Source organism: Pecten maximus, chromosome 8 (assembly GCF_902652985.1).
Source record: "Pecten maximus chromosome 8, xPecMax1.1, whole genome shotgun sequence".
Taxonomy (NCBI): domain Eukaryota; kingdom Metazoa; phylum Mollusca; class Bivalvia; order Pectinida; family Pectinidae; genus Pecten; species Pecten maximus.
The window spans coordinates 10,303,647-10,330,695 of record NC_047022.1 but is presented as its reverse complement, the minus strand read 5'-3'; the positions used below and the strand labels follow the sequence as shown (position 1 = coordinate 10,330,695).

Genomic DNA, 27,049 nt, shown 5'->3' with positions numbered 1-27,049 from the left:
CCTGCCCTGACTTTTTTCATATTCTACATTATTCAATGACTTTAATATCAAGTAATCATTGAAGTGTGGTAAATGTTCTGAAGTGTTGAAGGCATTTTTAAAGTCCTTTAATTATATTGGGCATATTAACCACAGCTGCAAAAATTTCCTTAATTTGTATAACGAAGTTGAATCCCGTACTAGAGCACCTTATTTTCAAAGCCACATCTGGCATAGCCTAATTAAGATAAAACAAAATCTCCAGCTATTAATTGAAATTTTTTATTACTTTTTAAAAGAACACCTTCTAAATGAGAGTAATTATTGCTTTCTTAATATAGTTTTTTTTTTATACTGATGTAACTTAATTGATATTTGATACAGCTGCTGCAAGGCTATAGGGGTTGAAGTTTTGCTCCGAGTGAAATATCAAATGACAAACATACTCCCATATATATCCCATGCTTTTCATTGATGTATCTGCTCAAGCTCATATTTGAAATATGATGTCCGTAATGCTGAACTGTACTGTAAACTAAGAAGACAATTCAGGTGAATTGCAATCATGCATTGAATATATAGGTCAAAGGTCAAAATGTAGGTCAGAATGACCTATTTTTGGTATATGACATACTGCCTCACCTTGGTGATTTTTGCTCCAAATACAAATATGTTCCAAGTGGCAAGTAGACTTTTTGTCAGAGCCTGGGCGGACTCAAACAATACAAGCTACAGTCCCCCTCTATGTAATAAAGGCAAATTGTTAAGAGCAATGAACTGCTTACTATAAAGTATTCATGGTGAATATCAATATCAGAAGTTTGCAGTCAAATATATTGCATAATTTCAGTATGATTGAATTATTCCAACACAAAGAGTGCAGAATACATGTTATTCCTGCTAGGTATTCATTCATCAAACAGTGCTCTATTACAGAGGCTGGAAATATTTATTAACTACAATATGCCCCCATGGATATTTTCAAAGGTTTACAGGCATGGCATCATGCATGAAAGTTAAACTTTCTACTCTGATTTTTCCAAAAATGTTTATATTTCCAACTTTGCCTGCAACCAGTCCAGACATTTCAATATACGTGGTCGTGGCAATCTCTCCTCAGAGACAGTATTCAGGGAACGATAAAGAAAATCTCCAGGACTTTTTTCACAGGAAGGAAATTAAACTAGAAAATCAACCTCATTTATTGTGAATTCTTTGTGAAGACTTTGACGCAGACGTACCATTACTCAATACATAAATTTCCATGAACGAAATTTAAATTCTCATCCTTCATTTTTTTTCTCGTTTTAAGAATTTACACATATTGGTGTTATCTTTCTCTCAACTTCCTGCAATCAAAGCTTCAATTTTATATCCTGAATTTTTTCTACCAATTGAAACCAACTGTTGTACAGATATCTAAATATAATTCTCAATCTTAACCTTTAATTTTTTTCTGAAGACCTAGATATATCAATATATACTACTGCAATTCCCATCAAAATAAATATTTTGAATGTTCAATATCTCCCTATTAAGATATCATACTACTGATCCATATCTACCTGGTAAGATATCACAATACAGTTCAATATCCCCCTAGTAAGATATCACACTACAGTTCAATATCTCCCTGGTAAGATATCACTATACAGTTCAATATCCCCCTAGTAAGATATCACACTACAGTACAATATCTCCCTGGTAAGATATCACACTACACTACAATATCTCCCTGGTAAGATATCACACTACAGTTCCATATCTCCCTGGTAAGATATCACACTACAGTTCAATATCTCCCTGGTAAGATATCACTCTACAGATCAATATCTCCCTGGTAAGATATCACTCTACAGTTCCATATCTCCCTGGTAAGATATCACACTACACTACAATATCTCCCTGGTAAGATATCACACTATACTACAATATCTCCCCTGGTAAGATATCACACTACAGTTCAATATCTCCCTGGTAAGATATCACACTACAGTTCAATATCTCCCTGGTAAGATATCACACTACAGTTCCATATCTCCCTGGTAAGATATCACACTACAGTTCAATATCTCCCTGGTAAGATATCACACTACAGTTCAATATCTCCCTGGTAAGATATCACACTACAGTTCAATATCTCCCTGGTAAGATATCACACTACAGTTTAATATCTCCCTGGTAAGATATCACAATACAGTTCAATATCTCCCTGGTAAGATATCACTACAGTTCAATATCTCCCCTGGTAAGATATCACACTACAGTTCAATATCTCCCTGGTAAGATATCACACTACACTACAATATCTCCCTGGTAAGATATCACACTACAGATCAATATCTCCCTGGTAAGATATCACACTACAGTTCAATATCTCCCCTGGTAAGATATCACTACAGTTCAATATCTCCCTGGTAAGATATCACACTACAGTTCCATATCTCCCTGGTAAGATATCACTCTACAGATCAATATCTCCCTGGTAAGATATCACACTACAGATCAATATCTCCCTGGTAAGATATCACTACAGTTCAATATCTCCCTGGTAAGATGTCACTACAGTTCAATATCTCCCTGGTAAGATATCACACTACAGTTCAATATCTCCCTGGTAAGATATCACACTACAGATCAATATCTCCCTGGTAAGATATCACACTACAGTTCAATATCTCCCCTGGTAAGATATCACTACAGTTCCATATCTCCCTGGTGAGATCTCACACTACAGTTCCATATCTCCCTGGTAAGATATCACACTACACTACAATATCTCCCCTGGTAAGATCTCACACTACAGTTCAATATCTCCCTGGTAAGATATCACACTACACTACAATATCTCCCCTGGTAAGATCTCACACTACACTACAATATCTCCCCTGGTAAGATATCACTACAGTTCAATATCTCCCTGGTAAGATATCACTCTACAGATCAATATCTCCCTGGTAAGATATCACACTACAGTTCCATATCTCCCCTGGTAAGATATCACACTACACTACAATATCTCCCCTGGTAAGATATCACACTACACTACAATATCTCCCTGGTAAGATATCACACTACAGTTCAATATCTCCCTGGTAAGATATCACACTACAGTTCAATATCTCCCTGGTAAGATATCATACTACACTACAATATCTCCCTGGTAAGATATCACACTACACTACAATATCTCCCTGGTAAGATCTCACACTACACTACAATATCTCCCTGGTAAGATCTCACACTACACTACAATATCTCCCTGGTAAGATATCACACTACAGTTCAATATCTCCTTGGTAAGATCTCACACTACAGATCAATATCTCCCTGGAAAGATATCACACTACAATTCAATATCTCCCTGGTAAGATATCACACTACAGTTCAATATCTCCTTGGTAAGATCTCACACTACAGATCAATATCTCCCTGGTAAGATATCACACTACAGTTCAATATCTCCCTGGTAAGATATCACACTACAGTTCAATATCTCCCTGGTAAGATATCACACTACACTACAATATCTCCCTGGTAAGATCTCACACTACACTACAATATCTCCCTGGTAAGATCTCACACTACACTACAATATCTCCCTGGTAAGATCTCACACTACACTACAATATCTCCCCTGGTAAGATATCACTCTACAGTTCCATATCTCCCTGGTAAGATATCACACTACAGTTCAATATCTCCCTGGTAAGATATCACTCTACAGTTCAATATCTCCCTGGTAAGATATCACACTACAGATCAATATCTCCCTGGTAAGATATCACACTACAGTTCCATATCTCCCTGGTAAGATATCACACTACACTACAATATCTCCCTGGTAAGATATCACACTACACTACAATATCTCCCTGGTAAGATATCACACTACAGTTCAATATCTCCTTGGTAAGATATCACACTACAGTTCCATATCTCCCTGGTAAGATATCACACTACAGTTCAATATCTCCCTGGTAAGATCTCACACTACACTACAATATCTCCCTGGTAAGATATAACACTACACTACAATATCTCCCTGGTAAGATATCACACTACAGTTCAATATCTCCCTGGTAAGATATCACTCTACAGATCAATATCTCCCTGGTAAGATATCACTCTACAGATCAATATCTCCCTGGTAAGATATCACTCTACAGATCAATATCTCCCTGGTAAGATATCACTCTACAGATCAATATCTCCCTGGTAAGATATCACTACAGTTCAATATCCCCCTAGTAAGATATCACACTACAGTTCAATATCTCCCTGGTAAGATATCACACTACAGTTCAATATCTCCCCTGGTAAGATATCACTCTACAGATCAATATCTCCCTGGTAAGATATCACACTACAGTTCAATATCTCCCTGGTAAGATATCACACTACAGTTCAATATCTCCCTGGTAAGATATCACTCTACAGATCAATATCTCCCTGGTAAGATATCACACTACAGTTCAATATCTCCCTGGTAAGATATCACACTACAGTTCAATATCTCCCTGGTAAGATATCACACTACAGATCAATATCTCCCTGGTAAGATATCACTCTACAGATCAATATCTCCCTGGTAAGATATCACACTACAGTTCAATATCTCCCTGGTAAGATATCACACTACAGATCAATATCTCCCTGGTAAGATATCACACTACAGTTCAATATCTCCCTGGTAAGATATCACTCTACAGATCAATATCTCCCTGGTAAGATATCACTACAGTTCAATATCTCCCTGGTAAGATATCATACTACAGTTCCATATCTCCCTGGTAAGATATCACACTACAGTTCAATATCTCCCTGGTAAGATATCACACTACAGATCAATATCTCCCTGGTAAGATCTCACACTACAGTTCAATATCTCCCTGGTAAGATATCACACTACACTACAATATCTCCCTGGTAAGATATCACACTACAGATCAATATCTCCCTGGTAAGATCTCACACTACAGTTCAATATCTCCCTGGTAAGATATCACTCTACAGTTCAATATCTCCCTGGTAAGATATCACACTACACTACAATATCTCCCTGGTAAGATATCACACTACAGATCAATATCTCCCTGGTAAGATCTCACACTACACTACAATATCTCCCTGGTAAGATATCACTACAGTTCAATATCCCCCTAGTAAGATATCACACTACAGTTCAATATCTCCCTGGTAAGATATAACACTACAGATCAATATCTCCCTGGTAAGATATGACATTACCATTCAATATCTCCCTGGTAAGGCACAACACCACAGTATAGAAGTTAAAACAAAAAACATTTTGATATAAACGTAATTTCTGACAATACAGGTAAATGCAGAAATCATGCTATCAACATGATGCATTAAGTGTTAAACATCTTTAGTAAAAATACCTGCCATTTAGAAGACCTTGAAACATGTAACACTGACAACTATAAAACAGGTATTAACACAGCTACACAGATTTTATTCTGACTTTAGGACTTGATTATCAGCTCAGTACATAAGGAAGACAAAGTTTGGTATAGTATTATGACATCATTATCGACAAGACAAATCAAATGTCTTTTTTCGAAAGTTCACATTATACAAATTTGATTTATATGTATGTATATTGATATTTCTCATTTAGATTTTCAAGTATTTTACTGAGAATGTATTACAATTGATTCTCTATGATGATAGGCTAGCTGTTGGTTTCTCTGGTGATGAGTGAGAAAGAAATTGAAAGGTTTAACCGTTTCTGATGGTATCGGTTCTGTTCCAGATATCAACTGTTCTAAGAGAGTTACATAACCAGGTAAATCAAGTCTATATGAAATCCCCCCCCCCCCCCCCCCCCCCCCCCCCCCCCCCCCCCCTCTCTCTCTCTTCTCCTAATTCCACTTTTATCACAAGTAAATTAAAGTAATGTATTAATCATCCTTCAATTTTCCTATAAGAAGAAATACAAAGGCAATGATACGCCAGGATCCACCAGACATTAACACTGAAGGCTGCATCATATCAAAATGTCAGATAAACACTACTAAAATCAGAACAATGTCCAAAAGGGATACATCACCCCAAATATGCTCAATAAAAAGACTTTCAAGTAAAATTATTTAATTTAATTTAAAAACAGATTTAAGTGGACAGATTAAGTGGAGAGTTTCTACAAATTATGGCAAATGACTATATAGTTCATAGCATGTTTCTGAAGAAATTTGACTTTTACCGCAACAAAAACATATAAAACATATATGTATCCCAATTTCAGATAAATTTGAATGAATGAATGAATGAAATGCGGTGAAAATCTTCTCACAGTCAGATACTTAATAACCTACACAAAATTCAAAATATTATCATAAGTATTATTATTTATGTATGAATCAATGTGGTATGTAATAAGTAGTATGAATCAAATATCAACTTGACAGCTAACATCATAAATCCTCGATGAAGACAGATTGTGTAACAGTTGATAGCCGGCTTTCTTAATTAACTCAACCCAACAACCAACCAGTATTTATAATTGTCAGCTAAATCCCTCAAGAGACTTACGTAATAATTCACCCATTGGTAATGAGGAGAAATAAACTTCATACATCCAGAACTAGCTTCTACATATGCGTGGTAAAGTAATAAACATTTTCCCTTGATACTCCAACTTCTCCCTCACCAGCCCCTGCCAGCTCAATTGTTTTATTCATAATGTTATATCAGGCTGACATCCGGCCAATATGTACCTATTGATGATTAGGTATCATAAAATTTATCACAACAGGGGAATTCCCCTCATCTCCGTGGTGGAAGCTCCAGTGATAATGATATATCTCCGGCTTGAGAATCAGCTGATACACCTGAACGCTAGCATGTATATATACCAAAGTACAGTTTGACTGGTGTGAGAACTAGCTAGCACCAATTCAAATATAATCTATTTAGCTGATAACAGAATGGCCTTGCTGCATCGGGAAGCAATCTTCAAACAAGCCAAGGTCAATCAGTTATCTACACAGAGACTGTATCAGGTTTGTTTACTGAGAAAATACACGCCAGGCAAATGTTTGTTTCATAGCCAACGACTCTTCGAATTTAAAACATGGGGAATAACTCTTACATGACAAAACATAGAATTGTACTTAATCATAACTAGTAACGAGTAATTTGCACACGGAATATAATTCAGCCAATATGTATAATGATTTTCATCGTGCAAGGGAAATAACTCCAAACATCACTTGAAAACGCATTTAATTATAAAATTAGTCAATGACTCTTCGAATTTTAAGCATGGGGAATAACTCTTACATGACAAAACACAATTGTACTTGCACACGGAATAAAATTCAGCCAATATATATATATATATATATCAATTTTCATTTTGCAAGGGAAATAACTCCAAGCATCACTTGAAAACGTATTTAATTATCATTAGTCAATGATAATTTGAATTATGCAAGGGGAATAACTCTAACCCATCATCATTGTTTATGATGAATGGCTATCAAAATTGTACCAGGAAAATACACATGGAAATGACATTTTTTTATCATTTAAATTAATGATAATTTGATATACTCAAGGGGGATAACTCTCACTAATCATTTGTGAGTATTTTCATCAAAATGTAAATTACTGTAAATGGTAATTTGAAATGCACAAGGGGAATAACTAACAGAATAACAAGGAGAGTAACTCTAGTCTATGATATTAGAGTGTTTATATCATGATAAAGATTGTTGTAAATGGTAAATTTGAACTAGAACTGTCACCAGGATGGCTGACTAATACCCCCACAATCTGCAAGAGTCAATGTCGAATTGGAATTGTTAATTAGAGGCTAACTAAGATAACCCATTAAAATAGTGACCAGTTGCCATAGCAACAATAATTTGGAAAAAAAAAAAGTGGCATGCACATCTACACATGGTCCTCTATATTTGTGCGAAGTTTCATTGAAATTGGCCATTTAGTTTAGGAGGAGTTGTCCGGACAAACTTAAAGTTATGGTTCTTATCGGAAAACCTGTTTATAGTGACCAGTTGCCATAGCAACCATAATTAAAAAAAAAAAAAAAAGTCGCATGCACATCTACACATGGTCCTCTATATTTGTGTGAAGTTTCATTGAAATTGGCCATTTAGTTTAGGAGGAGTTGTCCGGACAAACTTAAAGTTATGGTTCTTATCGGAAAACCTGTTTATAGTGACAAGTTGCCATAGCAACCATAATTTTGGCATGCACATCTACACATCATCATTAATATTTGTGTGAAGTTTCATCGGAATTGGCCCATCGGTTTAGGAGGAGTTGTCCGGACAAAATGCGTCTACAGACATTTATACCCTAACTTCGTTGCGGGGGTATAAATACACAGGGGGAGTAACTCTAACAGAATTACAAGGGGAGTAACTCTAACAGAATTACATGGAAATTTAATTATCTCATTGGAAGTCAACAGGAATTTTATTATGAAAGGGGAATAACTCTGCCCAATAATAAGGAAATATATCAATCCTTGTATATAAGTGTGCAAGTTCCATCAGAAACTATTGTGACTTTACTTTAGTCTGACCAAGGTAACTAGACTTCATCTGTGCCTGCGTCACCATTTGAAAGCATGGTAGTGATTGGTTGTTGCTTATCGCCATTAGAAATTGCAATTGATGGAACAGCCTGTGTATAGTTAAAAATCGATGATCGAACTCGCCCTGTAAAAGGTACTCTGAACTTTGCAAGGGGGGAATGCTGTCATACATCCATCTTCCAATCAATTGAATTTATCTGTATGTCCCTTGATAAATACAGTTATTCAAAAATCGTTATGTTTCGGTAATTTTCAAATACATGTATTTAAATTTCTATCAGCTTTCCACTGTACTTAAGTGTTTTTTATATGAATAATTCAAAGGATATATACATTTTATTAAAACAATTTGTACTGACACAAATCTAATTCAAATCATATGAAAAACAATTTTTGTTATACTCACCAGGCCTAGAAGTGGATACAACATTTGAATCTTTAAAGTAATGATAATTTCCTTAGCAATGTTATGCACGACAAAGTCACAAAATCTGTATAAACTTTTTTTTCCTTTGAAAGTTTGAACAGAATTTCATATTCAAGGCTATATATCTTAATTCAATAGTGTATTCCACAAAATATTCACAGCAAGTGAAGGTAATCCATGTAGAGCAAAGAGTTCTCATATGCAGAGAATTTGATTCAGTAGATGAATAAAATTGTTGTTAAAATCCAGATACGGATAAGATTCATTCACAACAAGTAGTAAAGAGTATCAGCCTCTGTAGCATTTTCCATTTTTGGAATCATAATCACTTCTTTTCGACGGTGTTCACAGAAAAAAATATTCAGTATCCAGTTTCTATATTATAGTCATTCACACTTGGATACGAAATATGAAATTATAGCCATTCACACTCAGATATAAAATATGAAATTATAGCCATTCATACTTAAACACGAAATATGAAATATCTGTTTTGAAGTCACCTGTGAGGAATTCACTATCTTGAATCTTCACGAGATGTTCTGCACTCGGTGATAGAATGCAGCACCTCTGATTTAAAATCTCATTTGAAGCTAGAGTTGGAATATACGCAAAATATATATATACCAGATATATATGTGCTAGTGTGTTCAATTTAATTACAGTATAGTAGCGGATGTAGTCCACATGTACCCAGCATGGGAACCCAGCAGCCATCGGAGTACCATTATAGACAAAACTATAGCATGTGTGATGACTACACCAAGGTTAGTGGATGTCCCTGTTGGGATCACAGATAGATTTAACAGCTCTAAAGTGGATGAATTCATTACCCATGAACACCAATACTGATCCACACATCTCCCATATCTATGATCTACTACTGTACAGAACTCTTTCTTTTTGTGTGAAACAGACATGCCATAGATTTGCTTGCTAAGGCCAAGCAAAACAATATAGATGTTTCTGTTTGAACTAATTTTTAACCTCCGACCCTGAATTTTTTAATTATATTTTTTTGAAGTTTAAAATTCATGCGCATACATTTTACAATAGAAGGTCACAGTGACCTGATTACATGTACTCAGCACAGCATCTGTGGCTGAGATAAATGCATATACCACATACTTGAGTTTCATCGTGGTGGCCCAGTGGTTAAGGTGTGCTGACACTTTATCACTAGCACTCCACCTCTGGGTTACGAGTTTGAAACCTACATGGGGCAGTTGCCAGGTACTGACCGTAGGCCAGTGGTTTTTCTCCGGGTACTCCGGCTTTCCTCCACCTCCAAAACCTGACATATCCTTAAATGACCCTGGCTGTTAATAGGATGTTTAACCAAAGCAAACCAACTAAAACTATATATCCCCTTTCATTTGAAAGGAAGAAATAATCTAGCTGGTTTTGCATTTTTTAACAATTTAACATATCAATAGCTACAGTCTTTAAAGATCATAGTTATAGCTTATTAACAGGGTGTGAATATCAAGTCTGTAAATCATATATTGTAGTTATGGTGTTGGAAGGTAAATTGAAAAACAAAATAAAATACCTGTTCAGCATCCACACTAATAAATCCTTAAAATTGATGTCCAAACTCAGAATAATTCCACAAATTTCTCACTACTTGACCATGCTAAGGTGAACCTGTACACTGTATACCTGTCTAAAATGTGTATAGTCAATGCCTGACCTGCGTATGGTATGACTGACAGTGTAAACAGCTTAATTTTAAGTCTAAACACTAATCTCTTTTGAATAAAAGTCTGAACACCTTATTAAAATACAACCTACTGTATTTCTCCTATTAAAACCCACCATATAAACGTTTTTAAATACGGAATAATTGCAGAGTAATCAGTTGGAATTTTCACCTAACTGCGAAAGATATTTAGAGAATTATTACATTTTAATTTTAGAAGGATGGCCTATTGTCAGATAGATATAGTTAACTTTTTATGAGTTCTATAATAATCGTCATGTAAATTGTAAGTGATTGTAAAGCTACATATACCTTGTACTCAAATATCACAAAATAAAGGAGCTGCATGTTATTTTCACTGTAAATATAAGCAATCTGGGCATTGCTAATACAATACATCTCCCCTACTGGCCCACACTAAAAATAGTAACAGTGACCTTGACCTATAAACCCTGAAACTCGAACTTGATCTGTATAACTCATACTGAATTTACATACCAACTTTCACCAACATTCCTTGAAGCACGGGGCTGAGAAGTTAAAAAAAAAACTGAGGGGACCGACTGACAGACAGATAGACAGTGGAGGAAACCTATAGTCCCCCCCCCCCCCCCCCCCCCCCCCCCCCCCCTTCCCACCTTCTTTTAAGGAAAAGAGGATTGGTGCAGAAATGGACACATATAAAAGTTTCTTACCTTACTGATCTTCAAATATAATCTCCAGTCTTTTAACCAAAGATTTTAAATTGTTTTTGCTACATAAAGGTGTGGGAATAACTTTTTTCTGCTCATATTTCACCTGAAAACTTTCTCTGTAAATGATTTCATCAAGTGCACCCCTATTGTGATTAAGTAAGTGCTTAGTGTGTTTATTAGGTAAAATATGGTATTGGATCCATTTTATTGAAGCAAAATAAAAACAACTGACTGTACAGCAATGGATAAAACAAACTCACCAGGAACCATGCAAATTTTTCGTAACAAGCATTTTGACCATTAATCTTACTGCATTGTAGATACTAAACAGTGCTGTTCACCCAATGTGTATCAATCGCCAAATATATATTTGTGAAAAATTGAATAAACAAGTAAAAGTACCTTGGTATTCAAGATTGATTTGTTTAAGAATGCAAATTATCAACTTTTATTGCTTACATTTTTTGAAACGAGTATTATTTCTAAAATTAATATTCCACTTTGAAATACTATATATATAATTATAATTATATAGCATACAGAGATTTTCTATCTTATATTGAAGTGCTTGATACATGATTTTTTATTCAGAATACCACAAATCTGGGTCAAACAAGTGCATTATTGATCACAAATCGAGGCCACAAAAGTGCTTGATTGGATTTTATGGCAGTAAAAGACTATTGCGGAAGAGTCATGTCTATGTCAACACTTCCACAGCTTCCCTCTCTATATAGCCAACAAATGTCCTGAAATAGGATCAGACCATGCAATGTATTGATACCTTATAAAAAAAAGTGCCAAGGATTTTGATTGGTCTAAAACATGTATGGGTGTATACGTATATGATACTTCTCAATAAGAGTTGTCAGAAGACAACATAGCTCACCATGTGGGATGAAATTTAGAATTAGCTTTTAAAAAGTAGGTCAAAGGTCCATCACTTCACAGTCAGTAAGGTCTGCAAAAATGATACCAATGGAAAGGTCTTGCCACAATGAACACAGTTCAGATATGAAAGCGCGGAGCTATTTTGTATGGTTAGAATACTGTGGACAAAGTTTTTTTTTTTTAAGTAGGTCAAAGGTCACCGTGAAGACAATTAAGGAACAGATATGTGAAAACCTCCACGCACAATTTGGCTGTCGCGGAAATAACTTTATGGTAATGAAAAAGTACAGTTTTTCAATGGTAAGAATTATTTTGGTTTTAAACTCACCAGTCTAACAGATGAGGTAGCCGTCAACACCCTGAGTTAACGATTGATTGAAATATGTTTTGTGAGCAATATAGAATATAAAAAAGCAGGCATTAACTATAATGTAGTGGAACTGGACTTGGTTGGTCACTGTCGACTAGGTAAGTCAGTTGGTAGAGTGTCCGTCTAGAGTTCGGAGGGTCGCCGGTTGGAATCCCATTCTAGCTGCTACATTTTCTCTTTCTCCTGTTACAATAACACATATACTGATCAACGTTCCTGGAGAAGTAAGGCTTTTTGAAAGTACTCGATAGTTTTGTAGCGGAACTGGGACAGGTCGATCATTGGCAACCAGGTATCTCAATTGGAAGAGCATCTGGCTAGTGTTCGGAAGCCTCAGGTTCGAACCCCATGCAGTCTAGCCATGCATTTTTCTACACCCCTTATATTTGGTGCCTGTGACCAAACCTTGTTTCAAATGAGGTAAATACTTGACAAGGGGATACCCAAACCTGGGTTGTGAGTTGTTAGGTCTTTGGGTCGAAGACTTCAAAAGGGAGGGAAGAGTGTGGCGAAACTGGACCTGAGGTAGCTCAATTGGTAGAGCATCTGGCAAGTGTTCGGAGGTCCCAGGTTCGAATCCTAGTCGGGCTGTGTATTTATTTTTCCACTCCTCTTACAGTTTTAGCAAAAGTCTGACCATTGTGACGTTTCAATCATTTCACTAGTGTGGAATTCATTAGGTCCCCGCGGAGGATGTCGGACTATTTGGCTAATCCTGTTATATTTATTAGGAAGACTGAGGTAATTTATCAATATCCAGCAGGCAGTCATATGGTTACTGGGTGTGAATCTCACTAATATCTGGTTTCCATGTCAGTCCCCAAAGGCATGCTATTAGCAGAATTGTGTTCATCTCTAAATTCAATGAATACTTAAACTCAGCAATTTGAATAATGTATTGATATTGTATAAGGAACTTCATGCTATGACCCAGAAAATTCTGATCTGGGAAAGTCCAGTGAACCCTTAAGGGTCAACCCTGGGAGCATAACTGTATTAAATTTCTTCTTTCTTAATTAAAAATAGCAAAACTGTAAGGATTATGAGTTGGCACAGTGGTAACACACTTTCCTTTCCCTAGAGGGTTTGGGTTCAATCCTTGTTTGGACGTGTAAAAAGTACAGGGTCAACTGCCCGAGCATGTGGTTTTTCTCCATTTAATCCTTCAATAGTAAGACCCCTCCTATGCTTTCATCTGGGCCAACATGCAGGATTAAAATACATTATTATGATTTGTTTCCCAATTGTTGTAAATAAATAAAGTTCACAAAAAATAAAGAAAAAATAAATGAATTTTAAAGAAAAAGATATTTACATTGTAAATTGCACAAAACATATTTTTCTCCATTATAATAATGTAAGATGTATGCATAGATTGCGTACTCTTAAACAATTTTAAGGTCAGTTTTTTCTGTAATTGAAATTGTACTTTCAAAGTTTTTGTTGTCAATCTACCTAGCCATGCAAATCTGTACCATTCCACTGGGAAGTAACCCTGTGATGGACTGAAACCCGGTCCTCTTCATGAATGGAAAAAAGTTTGGATTTTCAGTGTCCTACTTTTCATTGAATACTTAAGTCTAACAAGCTGTGTGTGTGTGCAGGGAAGTAAACCTGTGTTAGACTGGTGTCCTAGCTGTCCAAAAGATTTCATAAAATATTTCTATAGATACTGGACTTGATCAGAGATGATGAAGATAAAAATTTTCTTCTGATCTTAATATACAGCTATGGTAAATGGCATTCAGTTTACGCGAATATAAGGATTATCAATTTTTCCTCTGGTGTGAGATATAGATCAATTTGCTATTAAGGTAATATTGCCAATTTAGGAGAGCCACTTCAAATTGAGATTCAATCTAAAGCACTCCGATTCCGTCATGAAAGGGAAATGGAAAATAAAATTAGATTAGAAGATTGAGCTATATTCCTTGTCATCTTGATGAAAACGTACAACATTGCAGCTTAATTTAAAAAAAATTGTTTTGAACATTTACATTAAAAAGTATATAAAAAAAAAAAATTCACTACAGAAAATATATGTAAAAAAAAAACCTGAATTTTCCAGGTATAAAAATTATCCAAAATTTCAAAATAGTTTTGATCCATTTTTTTTTTCCTTTTTCAAAGTAAGCTTGCAATACTTTTAGCAATGGAAATGGTACAATGTGGACATGACCTAGATTCAAACTCAGGACGACCTTAATGGTCTTTTCACCAATCACCTGTAAATCTTATATAAGGCCAATAATTACGATTGATGTGTCACTTTCGGATGATTTCCGAAATGGAATTTCTGCAAACAAAACTCAAAGTAGTCTTGCACATACAACATTTAACTATCTACAAAATTAGAGATGAAGTATTCCTCTCAATCCAGGAACAATACCGACGTATTCAAGATAGAAATCAAGAATTCTCTCCGTAAATTACAAAAGAATTTTTTTTGGTAATCCCAAAAAAATTCTTTTGACTCAAACAGCCAATGGATCTAGATCAAATCAGCATCAGACATCAGCTTGCAATTGAGAATATCAACAAATTACTTTGTTCAAATGAAAACCAATAACATGCCAAATGGCCGTTAAATTTTTTTTACTGAATACAAATTTATGAATTCTAGCTCAGTTACATTCATAATCTTAAAAGTTATAGGTCTTTCTAAGATATGTTCTTATCAAGTTTACAACATTAATAAAAACACATAGAGATTTTATCCATGTACATTATAAACAGTGTAAAGAAAAGCTCCAAATGTAAATTTTACTCATAATTTAAAAAAAAAAAAAAACAAGAGATCCCAGAGGGATCTTGGCGCCCACCATTGAATGATCTTTATAGGTTCCATGTCAGATTGATCTTTTCTCTACTTTTCCCTTCCTCTAAGTCTTACTAATCTGTGTAAATTCAGAAACAGCCCTCTAGTACTTTGCAAACAATTTAAGATTTAGCGATAATGGCTGTCTGTTGTTTTCGGATTGGTCCGAAAATGCAACACCAGGGACCAAGGGGAGCCTACATATGAAATTCGAGAAAGATCCCTTCAGTACCTTCTGTAAAATAGCGATAACAAACTTCAATTGTCAAAATACAAGATGGCTGCCTGTCGGGCAGGTTGTTTTCTGACTGGTCTCAAAATCCAATATGCATAACTAGGCACAGAGGGCAACCTACAAATGAAATTTCAGAAAGATCCCTTCAGCAATTTCTGATAAATAGCGACAACAAACTTGAATTGTCAAAATCCAAGATGGCTGCCTGTCGGCCATGTTGTTTTCCTATTGGTCCCAAGATGCAATATGCAGAACTACAGACCAAGGGCAACTTACAAAAACATTTGAGAAAGATCCCTTCAGTACTTTCTCAGAAATAGCGATAACAAACTTCAATTGTCAAAATCCAAGATGGCTGCCAGTCGGCCATGTTGTTTTCCGATTGGTCTCAAAATGTAATATGCATAACTAGGCACCAAGGGGAACCTATATATGAAATTTGAGAAAGATCCCTTCAGTACTTTCTGAGAAATAGCGATAACAAACTTCAATTGTCAAAATCCAGATGGCTGCCTGTCGGCCATGTTGTTTTCCGATAGGTCTCAAAATGCAATATGCATAACTAGGCACCAAGGGGAACCTACATATGAAATTTGAGAAAGATCCCTTCAGTACTTTCTCAGAAATAGCGATAACAAACTTCAATTATCAAAATCCAAGATGGCTGCCTGTCGGCCATGTTGTTTTCCGATTGGTCTCAAAATGCAATATGCATAACTAGGCACCAAGGGGAGCCTACATATGAAATTTGAGAAAGATCCCTTCAGTACTTTCTCAGAAATAGCGATAACAAACTTCAATTATCAAAATCCAAGATGGCTGCCTGTCGGCCATGTTGTTTTCTGATTGGTCTCAAAATGCAATATGCATAACTAGGCACCAAGGGGAATCTACATATGAAATTTGAGAAAGATCCCTTCAGTACTTTCTCAGAAATAGCGATAACAATCTTCAATTATCAAAATCCAAGATGGCTGCCTGTCGGCCATGTTGTTTTCCGATTGGTCTCAAAATGCAATATGCATAACTAGGCACCAAGGGGAGCCTACATATGAAATTTGAGAAAGATCCCTTCAGTACTTTCTCAGAAATAGCGATAACAAACTTCAATTATCACAAGAGATCCCAGAGGGATCTTGGCGCCCACCATTGAATGATCTTCATAGGTTCCATGTCAGATTGATCTTTTCTCTACTTTTCCCTTCATTTTACTAATCTGTGCAAATTTAGACATCCCTCCAGTACTTTTCAAACAAGGGAATCCTAGCTATATAAGAAATTTGAGATTTAACGATAATGGCTGTTTGTTTGCCAGGTTGTTTTCCGGACAGACTGGTCCAAAAATGCAATGCAAGTGACCAAGGGGAACCTGCTTATGAAATTTGAGAAAGATCCATTCAGTACTTTCTCAGAAATAGCGATAATAAACTTCAATTGTCAAAATCCAAGATGGCTGCCTGTCAGCCATGTTGTTTTCAGATTGGTTTCAAAACGCAACATGCATAACTAGGCACCAAGGGAAACTTACATATGAAATTTCAGAAAGATCCATTCAGTACTTTCTCAGAAATAGTGATAACAAACTTCAATTGTCAAAATCCAAGATGGCTGCCTGTCGGCCATGTTGTTTTCAGATTGGTCTCAAAACGCAATATGCATAACTAGGCACCAAGGGAAACCTACATATGAAATTTCAGAAAGATCCCTTCAGTACTTTCTCAGAAATAGTGATAACAAACTTCAATTGTCAAAATCCAAGATGGCTGCCTGTCGGCCATGTTGTTTTCAGATTGGTCTCAAATCGCAATATGCATAACTAGGCACCAAGGGAAACTTACATATGAAATTTGAGAAAGATCCATTCAGTACTTTCTCAGAAATAGTGATAACAAACTTCAATTGTCAAAATCCAAGATGGCTGCCTGTCGGCCATTTTGTTTGCCGATTGGTCTCAAAATGCAATATGCATATCTAGGCACCAAGGGAAATCTACATATGAAATTTCAGAAAGATCCCTTCAGTACATTCTCAGAAATAGCGATAACAAACTTCAATTGTCAAAATCCAAGATGGCTGCCTGTCGGCCATGTTGTTTTCAGATTGGTCTCAAATCGCAATATGCATAACTAGGCACCAAGGGGAACCTACATATGAAATTTGAGAAAGATCCCTTCAGTACTTTCTCAAAAACAGAGATAACAAACTTCAATTGTCAAAATCCAAGATGGCTGCCTGTCGGCCATGTTGTTATCCGATTGGTCTCAAAACGCAATATGCATAACTAGGCACCAAGGGGAACCTTCATATGAAATTTGAGAAAGATCCATTCAGTACTTTCTCAGAAATAGCGATAACAAACTTCAATTGTCAAAATCCAAGATGGCTGCCTGTCGGCCATTTTGTTTGCCGATTGGTCTCAAAATGCAATATGCATAACTAGGCACCAAGGGGAACCTACATATGAAATTTGAGAAAGATCCCTTCAGTACTTTCTCAAAAATAGCGATAACAAACTTCAATTGTCAAAATCCAAGATGGCTGCCTGTCGGCCATGTTGTTATCCGATTGGTCTAAAAACGCAATATGCATAACTAGGAACCAAGGGGAACCTACATATGAAATTTGAGAAAGATCCTTTCAGTACTTTCTGAGAAATAGCGATAACAAACTTCAATTGTCAAAATCCAAGATGGCTGCCTGTCGGCCATTTTGTTTTCCGATTGGTCTCAAAATGCAATATGCATAACTAGGCACCAAGGGGAACCTACATATGAAATTTGAGAAAGATCCTTTCAGTACTTTCTGAGAAATAGCGATAACAAGAATTGTTTACGGACGGAGGGACGGACGGACGGAGGGACGGAGGGACGGACGGACGGACGGACGACGGACCACGGACGCAGGGCGATTTGAATAGCCCACCATCTGATGATGGTGGGCTAAAAATCCAAGATGGCTGCCTGTCGGCCATGTTGTTTTCTGATTGGTCTCAAAATGCAATATGCATAACTAGGCACCAAGAGAAACATACATATGAAATTTGAGAAAGATCCCTTCAGTACTTTCTCAGAAATAGCGATAACAAACTTCAATTGTCAAAATCCAAGATGGCTGCCTGTCGGCCATGTTGTTTTCTGATTGGTCTCAAAATGCAATATGCATAACTAGGCACCAAGAGAAACATACATATGAAATTTGAGAAAGATCCCTTCAGTACTTTCTCAGAAATAGCGATAACAAACTTCAATTGTCAAAATCCAAGATGGTTGCCTGTCGGCCATGTTGTTTTCCGATTGGTCTCAAAATGCAATATACATAACTAGACACCAAGGGGAACATACATATGAAATTTGAGAAAAATCCTTTCAGTACTTTCTGAGGATTAGCGATAACAAGAATTGTTTACGGACGGACGGACGGACGGACGGACGGACGGAGGGACAGACGGACGGACGACGGACCACGGACGCAGGGCGATTTGAATAGCCCACCATCTGATGATGGTGGGCTAAAAATTTGTAGAATTTATACCCTGGTATAAAATTTTTCAATGATCAAGTAAAAGACAGAAGCTACAATTGAATAGTATCTTAAGATATGTCTCCACCTGGGAGCAAAAAGGTGTACTTTAGCGACAAACTGTCCAGACATTTATCAATACTGCATATATAGTTGGTAATATTAATGGTGGGTTTTATTTCGCTGTATTCGCGGTCCTTAAATATATAGCACAAAAATAAAATGCCCACAAGTATTTATAAAGAAAATAAATATAGCAGTGTTTACTGCAGAGTGTTTATAGGGTTGCACAATATTTAATACCCATGAACTAGGTCGGACTAAGAAACCTTGAAGTATTTTAAGTTTACCGGTAAACATCCTGTTAGCAGCCAGGGTTATTTAAGGATGTGCCTGGTTTTTTGAGGTGGAGGAAAGCCGGAGTAACCCTGGGAAAAACCACCGGCCTATGGTCAGTACCAGGCAACTGCACCTTGTGTGTTTTGAATTCACGACCCATAGGTGGAGGGTTAGTGATAAAGTGTCAGGACACCTTAACCACTCCGCCACTGCGGCCCCCCTTGAAATATTGGCCCAGTGAAATTTGACAACTACACAGTATGACGTTGTGCAATTCATTCATGCCAATTAATATTTTTCACTTAGATATAACCTAAATGCTACTTCTTAGTCCTACAATGAGGCCATTGTCATACTTTATGCCAGAAATTATGCTTCGGTTGTTCGGGCTTGTTGCAGGATAACGACATGTACCTGACAAAGGGCTCAAATGCAGCAAATCCAGATAGCACTGACTGTACTATCTACATAAAATAAATCCTGTCTATCTTAATAACCTCGACCTAATTTCAGGGTTCGATAATTTTTATGAGTTCGTAACAACATGTCTCTGGAAAGAAAGAAATTCATTAGAACTTTTCATGCTTGGTTAGTCCATGTGCACTCAACAAGTCTTACGAGCGTTTGATATTCATCCTAAAATATTGATTGGATTTTAGAGCAACATTACCAATAACCGTTCCGACATTACAACTGCTCGTTGCCACAGTGCCAGTGACCTTCACCTTGAGTCTTCCATGAATCTGTACTCTCTTCAAAGTATAGTATTGTTAGTATTGTCACAGATAAAAATGGTTTTATCACAACTGTTTACCCCTTTTTATTTCTTAATTGCTTTTTTTCTTTTTTCATAGCCTAGCTGTTGAATGCAAGAAACATTTTGTAACATGGTATGAATTTTAAATAAGTTTTTGTTAATTTCAAATTTTTCTTCTTTTGTATATCTTTTATATTTCAAGACTTTAAGTACAGCACATGAGAATAACATTTACATAGATAACATTTCATATGCATATATCGCAAACATCAACATCATCATCATTGCCATCATCATTATCACCATCATCATGCATTGTCGTCATCATCAACGCCGTCGCCGTCGTAGTCATCATCATCATCCAACAAAGGCAATCATTATCATTATCATCACCACCGTGATTTTTAAATTCAGCAAGCATACTGAATATTGCTAAAGCAACACATGTCCCCCTACCAGCCCCTTCTAAAAAACAGTAACAGTGACCTTGACCTTGACCCAAAAGCCCTGAATCTCGACCTTGTCCAAGATATTATGGTCCTTTATCATTGTGTGAAGATTGCTAGAAATCCCTCAAGGAAGGAAGCCACTGAAGCATTTTGGCATTACATAAACATACATACAAGACGGACGAAGAGAAAAATACAGTCCCTCTGGTTTTTTTGGTAGGGAACTAATAATTGGAATAAAATTTGTTTTTTTACAATTGTGTTATTCAGTCATGAATGAGAAAGTTCAGTTTGAGTGAGGATCCTGTAGTTCCCACCTGACATTTTAGGGGATATTGAAAATTATATTCATTTGCAGTCCCCTTCTAATTTTTGAAACTCCAGGAGATGTTTTTCTGGCTGGTTGAATGCCGAAATGCACAATTTACACAAAACTGAGTTGCCTTCACCCGTGGAAGCTTCATTGGACAAAATCTTAGGTTTTGACATAAGGAGAATTTAAAAGAATTTTCTGAATTTTGCATGTTGGTACTTATACACCTTAGGGACGTCTATTGTTTTAGATAAATAAGAATTATTTTCTATAAGGAACATCACTACAGCAAGAGTCTGGTAGCTCATCCCTGCTTGTGAAAATTAGCAGGCAAAAAATGTTTGAATATTTCAGATAATTTTTATGCAAGCAAAACAACAATAAAAACATTGAACAATCCTACAATTCCATTGTTGAAAGACGAGATCACAACACATCACTTGTGAACAAAAGCATAGGGGCCGACATGATATTGTTTTAGTGGTGAGAAGTTGGTCTAATTGAGGCACCATAAATATTTCATTTCCTCAGAATTAGATTATATAGTGATGTGTATTGTGTGTCTGCAATGTTTTCCAGAAATTCAGTAGCACTAATGTTATTACAAAAATTGTACAGCCATACAACAGCACAAACAAAATAGAACAAGGCCAAGCCAATTTTAGCTTTGTTGAAGAGTAAATGTTTGGAAGGAAAACAAAACTAATATGAGATGTTACCGGGAACTTTAATTAAGAAACAGGCTAGTATTGTGTGCCTATAATACATTAGACCTGTGAGACTGAAAAAATGTAGCTTTGTTTCACGAATACCAATAGGGGCAATCCTAAAGGCCAAATTAATTTTATATTTGTTTTTAAACAGTCAATCAAAGTAAATGGTAAATTCTGTATTGCTATGCCATACAATATATGTCAATAGAAATATTTATAAACCTATCAAGGTAGGTGTGACTAAAGATAAAAAAAACTATCCCACAAAAGTGGGTGTGTCAAATGTTAAGTTGACAGCATAATATCAGGACCTTGACTTTGACCTTCAGACCTGAAAAGCAATCCCTACCAAGGTCATTCAGTAACAATGTAGGAAGGTTGATTCTGATGGGACCAAGGAAATTCAAGTCTCTGTACAGAAACCTTTGTTTGGCTATCAGTGTCAGATGCTATCTGCAATAGTGTTACTTTTATGTTGCCATTCGTCAACCAAAAAAAAAGAAAAAATAAGAACTGGATTTCCTCAAATCAATGTACTTAGATAATGTACTCTGAACCATATGTAGAAGTTTCTAGCACTTATAAACGATAATGTTGTCATATAAAAAGAGAAAATTGGCTGTTTTCTTACTTGCAGGGAAAGAATCATAGAAGAAAGGACAAAGAATCAAAATTGAAGGAAAGACAGAAAATTTTGAGGTAGATATACCAGTTGGTAAATTAAGGATAGACAGACAATTGTTAGGTGGATTTACCAGTTGGTAATTTAAGAATTAACACACAATTGTGAGGTGGATTTACCAGTTGGTGTATTAAGGATAGACAGACAATTGTGAGGTGGATGTATCAGTTGGTAAATTAAGGATAGACAGACAATTGTGAGGTGGATTTACCAGTTGGTAAATTAAGGATAGATAGACAATTGTGTGGTGGATATACCAGTTGGTAATTTAAGGATAGACAGACAATTGTGAGGTGGATATACCAGTTGGTTATTTAAGGATAGACAGACAATTGTGAGGTGGATTTACCAGTTGGTAAATTACGGATAGATAGACAATTGTGTGGTGGATTTACCAGTTGGTAAATTAAGTATAAACAGACAATTGTGAGGTGGATTTACCAGTTGGTAAATTAAGTATAAACAGACAATTGTTAGCTGGATGTACCAGTTGGTAAATTAAGGATAAACAGACAATTGTGAGGTGGATTTACCAGTTGGTAAATTAAGGATAGATAGACAATTGTGATGATGTGAGGATGTGGTAGTAAGCTAATGGATGGACAGATATTAAAGATGACACATGAAAAGACAGACAAATATGAAATTATGACAAAATAAACAAAAAAAAATTGAAATAAATCTGAACATAACATATACCATACATGTTTTTGTAATTACTTTTAACTGAAACACATGTTGATATTTAAGCAATAGAAAATCTCCATTGCTGATGACAAAACCATTATACTTTTGACTACAGTTACATTAATGCTTCATACTTAAATTCGTTCAATTTGTATACATTATCCAATTCCCAGGGAACCTAGAATTACGGCTATGCACTGTGGAAATCTATTTTGTGCTACTACTATTTCCGTGCTTATTGAATTTGAAGACTTTCACTTTCATTAATTCCATTTAGGCTGCTGGGCAAATGGTCAGAAAATGGATAATCTGATTTCTGATTTCACATATTTGAGTGTATTTGATTTCGGAGCCATCTGTAGGTCTGCCACTTCAATGGCAAATAAACTGATAAAAATAAACAAATATGATTGGACAGGAAATTTCTGTTTAACGTTTCTGATGAATTTATTGCTAAGTAGGTTACTGTAAAATAGAAAACAAAATTTGCCTTCCATCTTAATAGTTTTCCATCAACCCCTTTAGCTGTCCAGTGAATCTCAATCAATGCTTTCCATGAAGACAGCCCATCATGTGATTTCTGGTACATACACAAAATATTCTTAAATTAATTTCTTATATCGGGCACTTTCAATTAAATGCAATGAATCTGTGATATTTCCTCACAAAATCAATGTTTTAATTTATATTACTATATATTTACCATTGTATGGCACTGCCACTATATAACCCTACCAATTCAGTTGCGAGTTCACCAGCTTATGAACTGCCAACTGAAATTTGAATTTGAAAATTTCAAAAAAAAATCGAACGACAAATAAAAAATCGCAGATGGTAAATATAAGCATTGAACAGCTTTCAGTTGGCATTCATAGTCAATATGAATGCCAACTGAAAGCCGTTCAATGCTTAAATAATGTACATGCTATGAAAAAATGAACGTATGTGACTTTCTTTTTCCTCGAATATTATGAAAGAAATGTGATTATTGTACGTTAATCAAAGTACTGAAAGCTCTATTATTAAAACAATATTTTTTAATGTAAAAACATTAACCTTAATATCACAGTTTAGCACAACAATATCTGCCTTCTGGACCAAACACAATGTGTTTTGTACCTTTCAAATACACCATTATTGTCATATTGACATCACGTTCTTACCTCGATTGTCGGCATGTTCTTGACTAAGCGTAATATGTTGATTAAATCTTTCGTAATAAATAAATATTTGAAGATACTTGCTATCTCAGAATCAATTGTTTTGTTGTTCTTTGAAGAGTTTTGTGCAATAAACATGTCATGTACATAGTTTGAAAGTGTCGTCACGAGTTGCAGGCCATGCCTGTTTGTATATTTTCGTCTTTGCCGAAAATAAAATGAGCCGTAAAATTGTTTGTTACAATTGTACAGTTAGTACATGTATTTAAAACGTTACAACTTTCAATCATGCGTATCCATGATTATCAATATTACACTTCCGTTGTCAAAGCTAAAAGTCATGCAAGAACCAATCAAATTGATTCTACTTTCTACTTTCAAGTCTAGGCTATAAATGGCAACCCCGTGCACATAACAAGAATTATCATTTTGTGGATGATTTATTAACCGTTTTTTGTCAATGGAAAGTGGCAACTTTCTTATGAACTACCGATTGCTATGGTCTAGTATATAGAGGATATCTAACATTGTCTTCAGTAATACCAAATATATTTCACAAGTGGGGCTAATATTTTGAAATTTTTCACGAGTGCGCAGCACGAGTGAAAAATATCAAAATGTTAGCCACACGAGTGAAATATATTTGGTATTACTGAAGACAATGTTAGATATTCTGTTTATTACATTTTTTATCAACGAAAAACCTACCCCGTATGCTAACTAGGCCTACAGCGATAATTTGTAAACAAAAAAAGTAGTTCCCCCTGTCCAGGTGCTGACATATATGTCGGGCTTTCTGATTGGTCAATTATTTTTGTATTTTCTAATCATTAATTTGATTAGTGAAAAATATGATATTTTTCTAGTGAAAAATATCACTTTTATAGAATGAATAATTTTTGATATTTCACTGGTAAAAATGTAATAAATAACACAAACCTAACTAAATGAAAATGTTCTCTACCAAATACAACAATAATTCAACTCATATCTATTGAGGTTTAGTTACAAACAAATACTATTTCAATGACCTGCGTTATTCTTCCGCCATTTATACCCACTATCATCCCTTATTTTCAACAGATATTTATATTGTTAATGACTCTCTTTGCTTATTGTAGAACAAATATGGTAAAATGTGTACCATTCGAAAATCAGGTTTTCCTATGAAAAGCAATATTTTTCTGTGACACGATAAGAGAAAGTAAAGGTAATATTTCACCTGTATAAAAGTGAGGACAACAGAACAGTCTACCTCATAAAAATATTGTATTGTATCTTGTATATCTGGATTTATGGCAAACTGTTGCCATGGTTATGTATGAAAGTAGCTGCCAAATCAGACATTTGTCATTTTTCCTTATGAGGTTTTTGATAAATTAATCTTGGTGTACAGATTTTCTAGGCAAACGATTCCTCAATCTAACAATTGCTTGTTCACATACTAACAAGAGATCCCAGAGGGATCTTGGCGCCCACCATTGAATGATCTTTATAGGTTCCATGTCAGATTGATCTTTTCTATACTTTTCCCTTCCTCTTAGTCTTACTAATCTGTGCAAATTCAGAAACAGCCCTCTAGTACTTTTCAAACAAAGGGAACCTATATAACAAATTTAAGATTTAGCGATAATGGCTGTCTGTCGGCCATGTTGTTTTCAGATTGGTCCAAAAATGCAATACCAGGGACCAAGGGGAACCTATATATGAAATTTGAGAAAGATCCTTTCAGCAATTTCAATTCAATTGTCAAAATCCAAGATGGCTGCCTGTCGGCCATATTGTTTTTCGATCGGTCTCAAAATGCAATATGCATAACTAGGCACCAAGGGAAACCTAAATATGAAATTTGAGAAAGATCCCTTCAATACTTTCTGAGAAATAGCGATAACAAACTTCAATTGTCAAAATCCAAGATGGCTGCCTGTCGGCCATGTTGTTTTCTGATTGGTCTCAAAATGCAATATGCATAACTAGGCACCAAGGGGAACCTACATATGAAATTTGAGAAAGATCCCTTCAATACTTTTGAGAAATAGCGATAACAAACTTCAATAGTCAAAATCAAAGATGGCTGCCTGTCGGCCATGTTATTTTCCGATTGGTCTCAAAATGCAATATGCATAACTAGGCACCAAGAGGAACCTACATGTGGAATTTGAGAAAGATCCCTTTGGTGCTTTCTGAGAAATAGCGATAACAAACTTCACTTGTCAAAATCCAAGATGGCTGCCTGTCGGCCATGTTGTTTTCCGATTGGTCTCAAAATGCAATATGCATAACTAGGCACCAAGGGGAACCTACATATGAAATTTGAGAAAGATCCCTTCAATACTTTCTGAGAAATAGCGATAACAAACTTCAAATGTCAAAATCCAAGATGGCTGCCTGTCGGCCATGTTGTTTTCCGATCGGTCTCAAAATGCATTATGCATAACTAGGAACCAAGGGGAACCTATATATGAAATATATAATAATTATTATTACTAAATAATTTTTAGAAACAGTGACCTTGACCTTTGACCTTTGGACCTGAAAAGCTATCACAAGCAAGCACTTTTGTAAAGGAAGATTTGCATTATGTTTGAGTCCGATCAACCCAAGGGAATTTGAGTTATCGAATTAGAACCTCTGTGAGGATGACACCACCAGAAATACCTATATGTTGCCTTCAAATTGCAGGCAACACAATAAACACACTGCACATTTATAAAATTTCAAGT

The 27,049-nt window shown here is 35.7% G+C and overlaps 1 protein-coding gene across 3 annotated transcripts in view; it reads right to left on the bottom strand.

Moving 5' to 3' along the window:
* The window catches only part of LOC117332452 (calcium/calmodulin-dependent protein kinase kinase 1-like), a 150,927-nt gene that overhangs the window by 42,697 nt on the left and 81,181 nt on the right, over nucleotides 1-27,049 (bottom strand). The window contains exon 1 of one of the 3 annotated variants that reach the window (XM_033891367.1): nucleotides 10,549-10,662. The exons of the other annotated variants lie outside the window; for them this stretch is intronic. Within the exon in view, the coding sequence (XP_033747258.1) occupies nucleotides 10,549-10,559 (11 nt within the window). The 5' untranslated portion in view covers nucleotides 10,560-10,662. Of the gene's footprint in view, nucleotides 1-10,548; nucleotides 10,663-27,049 lie in introns of those variants that run through there. 3 annotated transcript variants of the gene reach the window in all.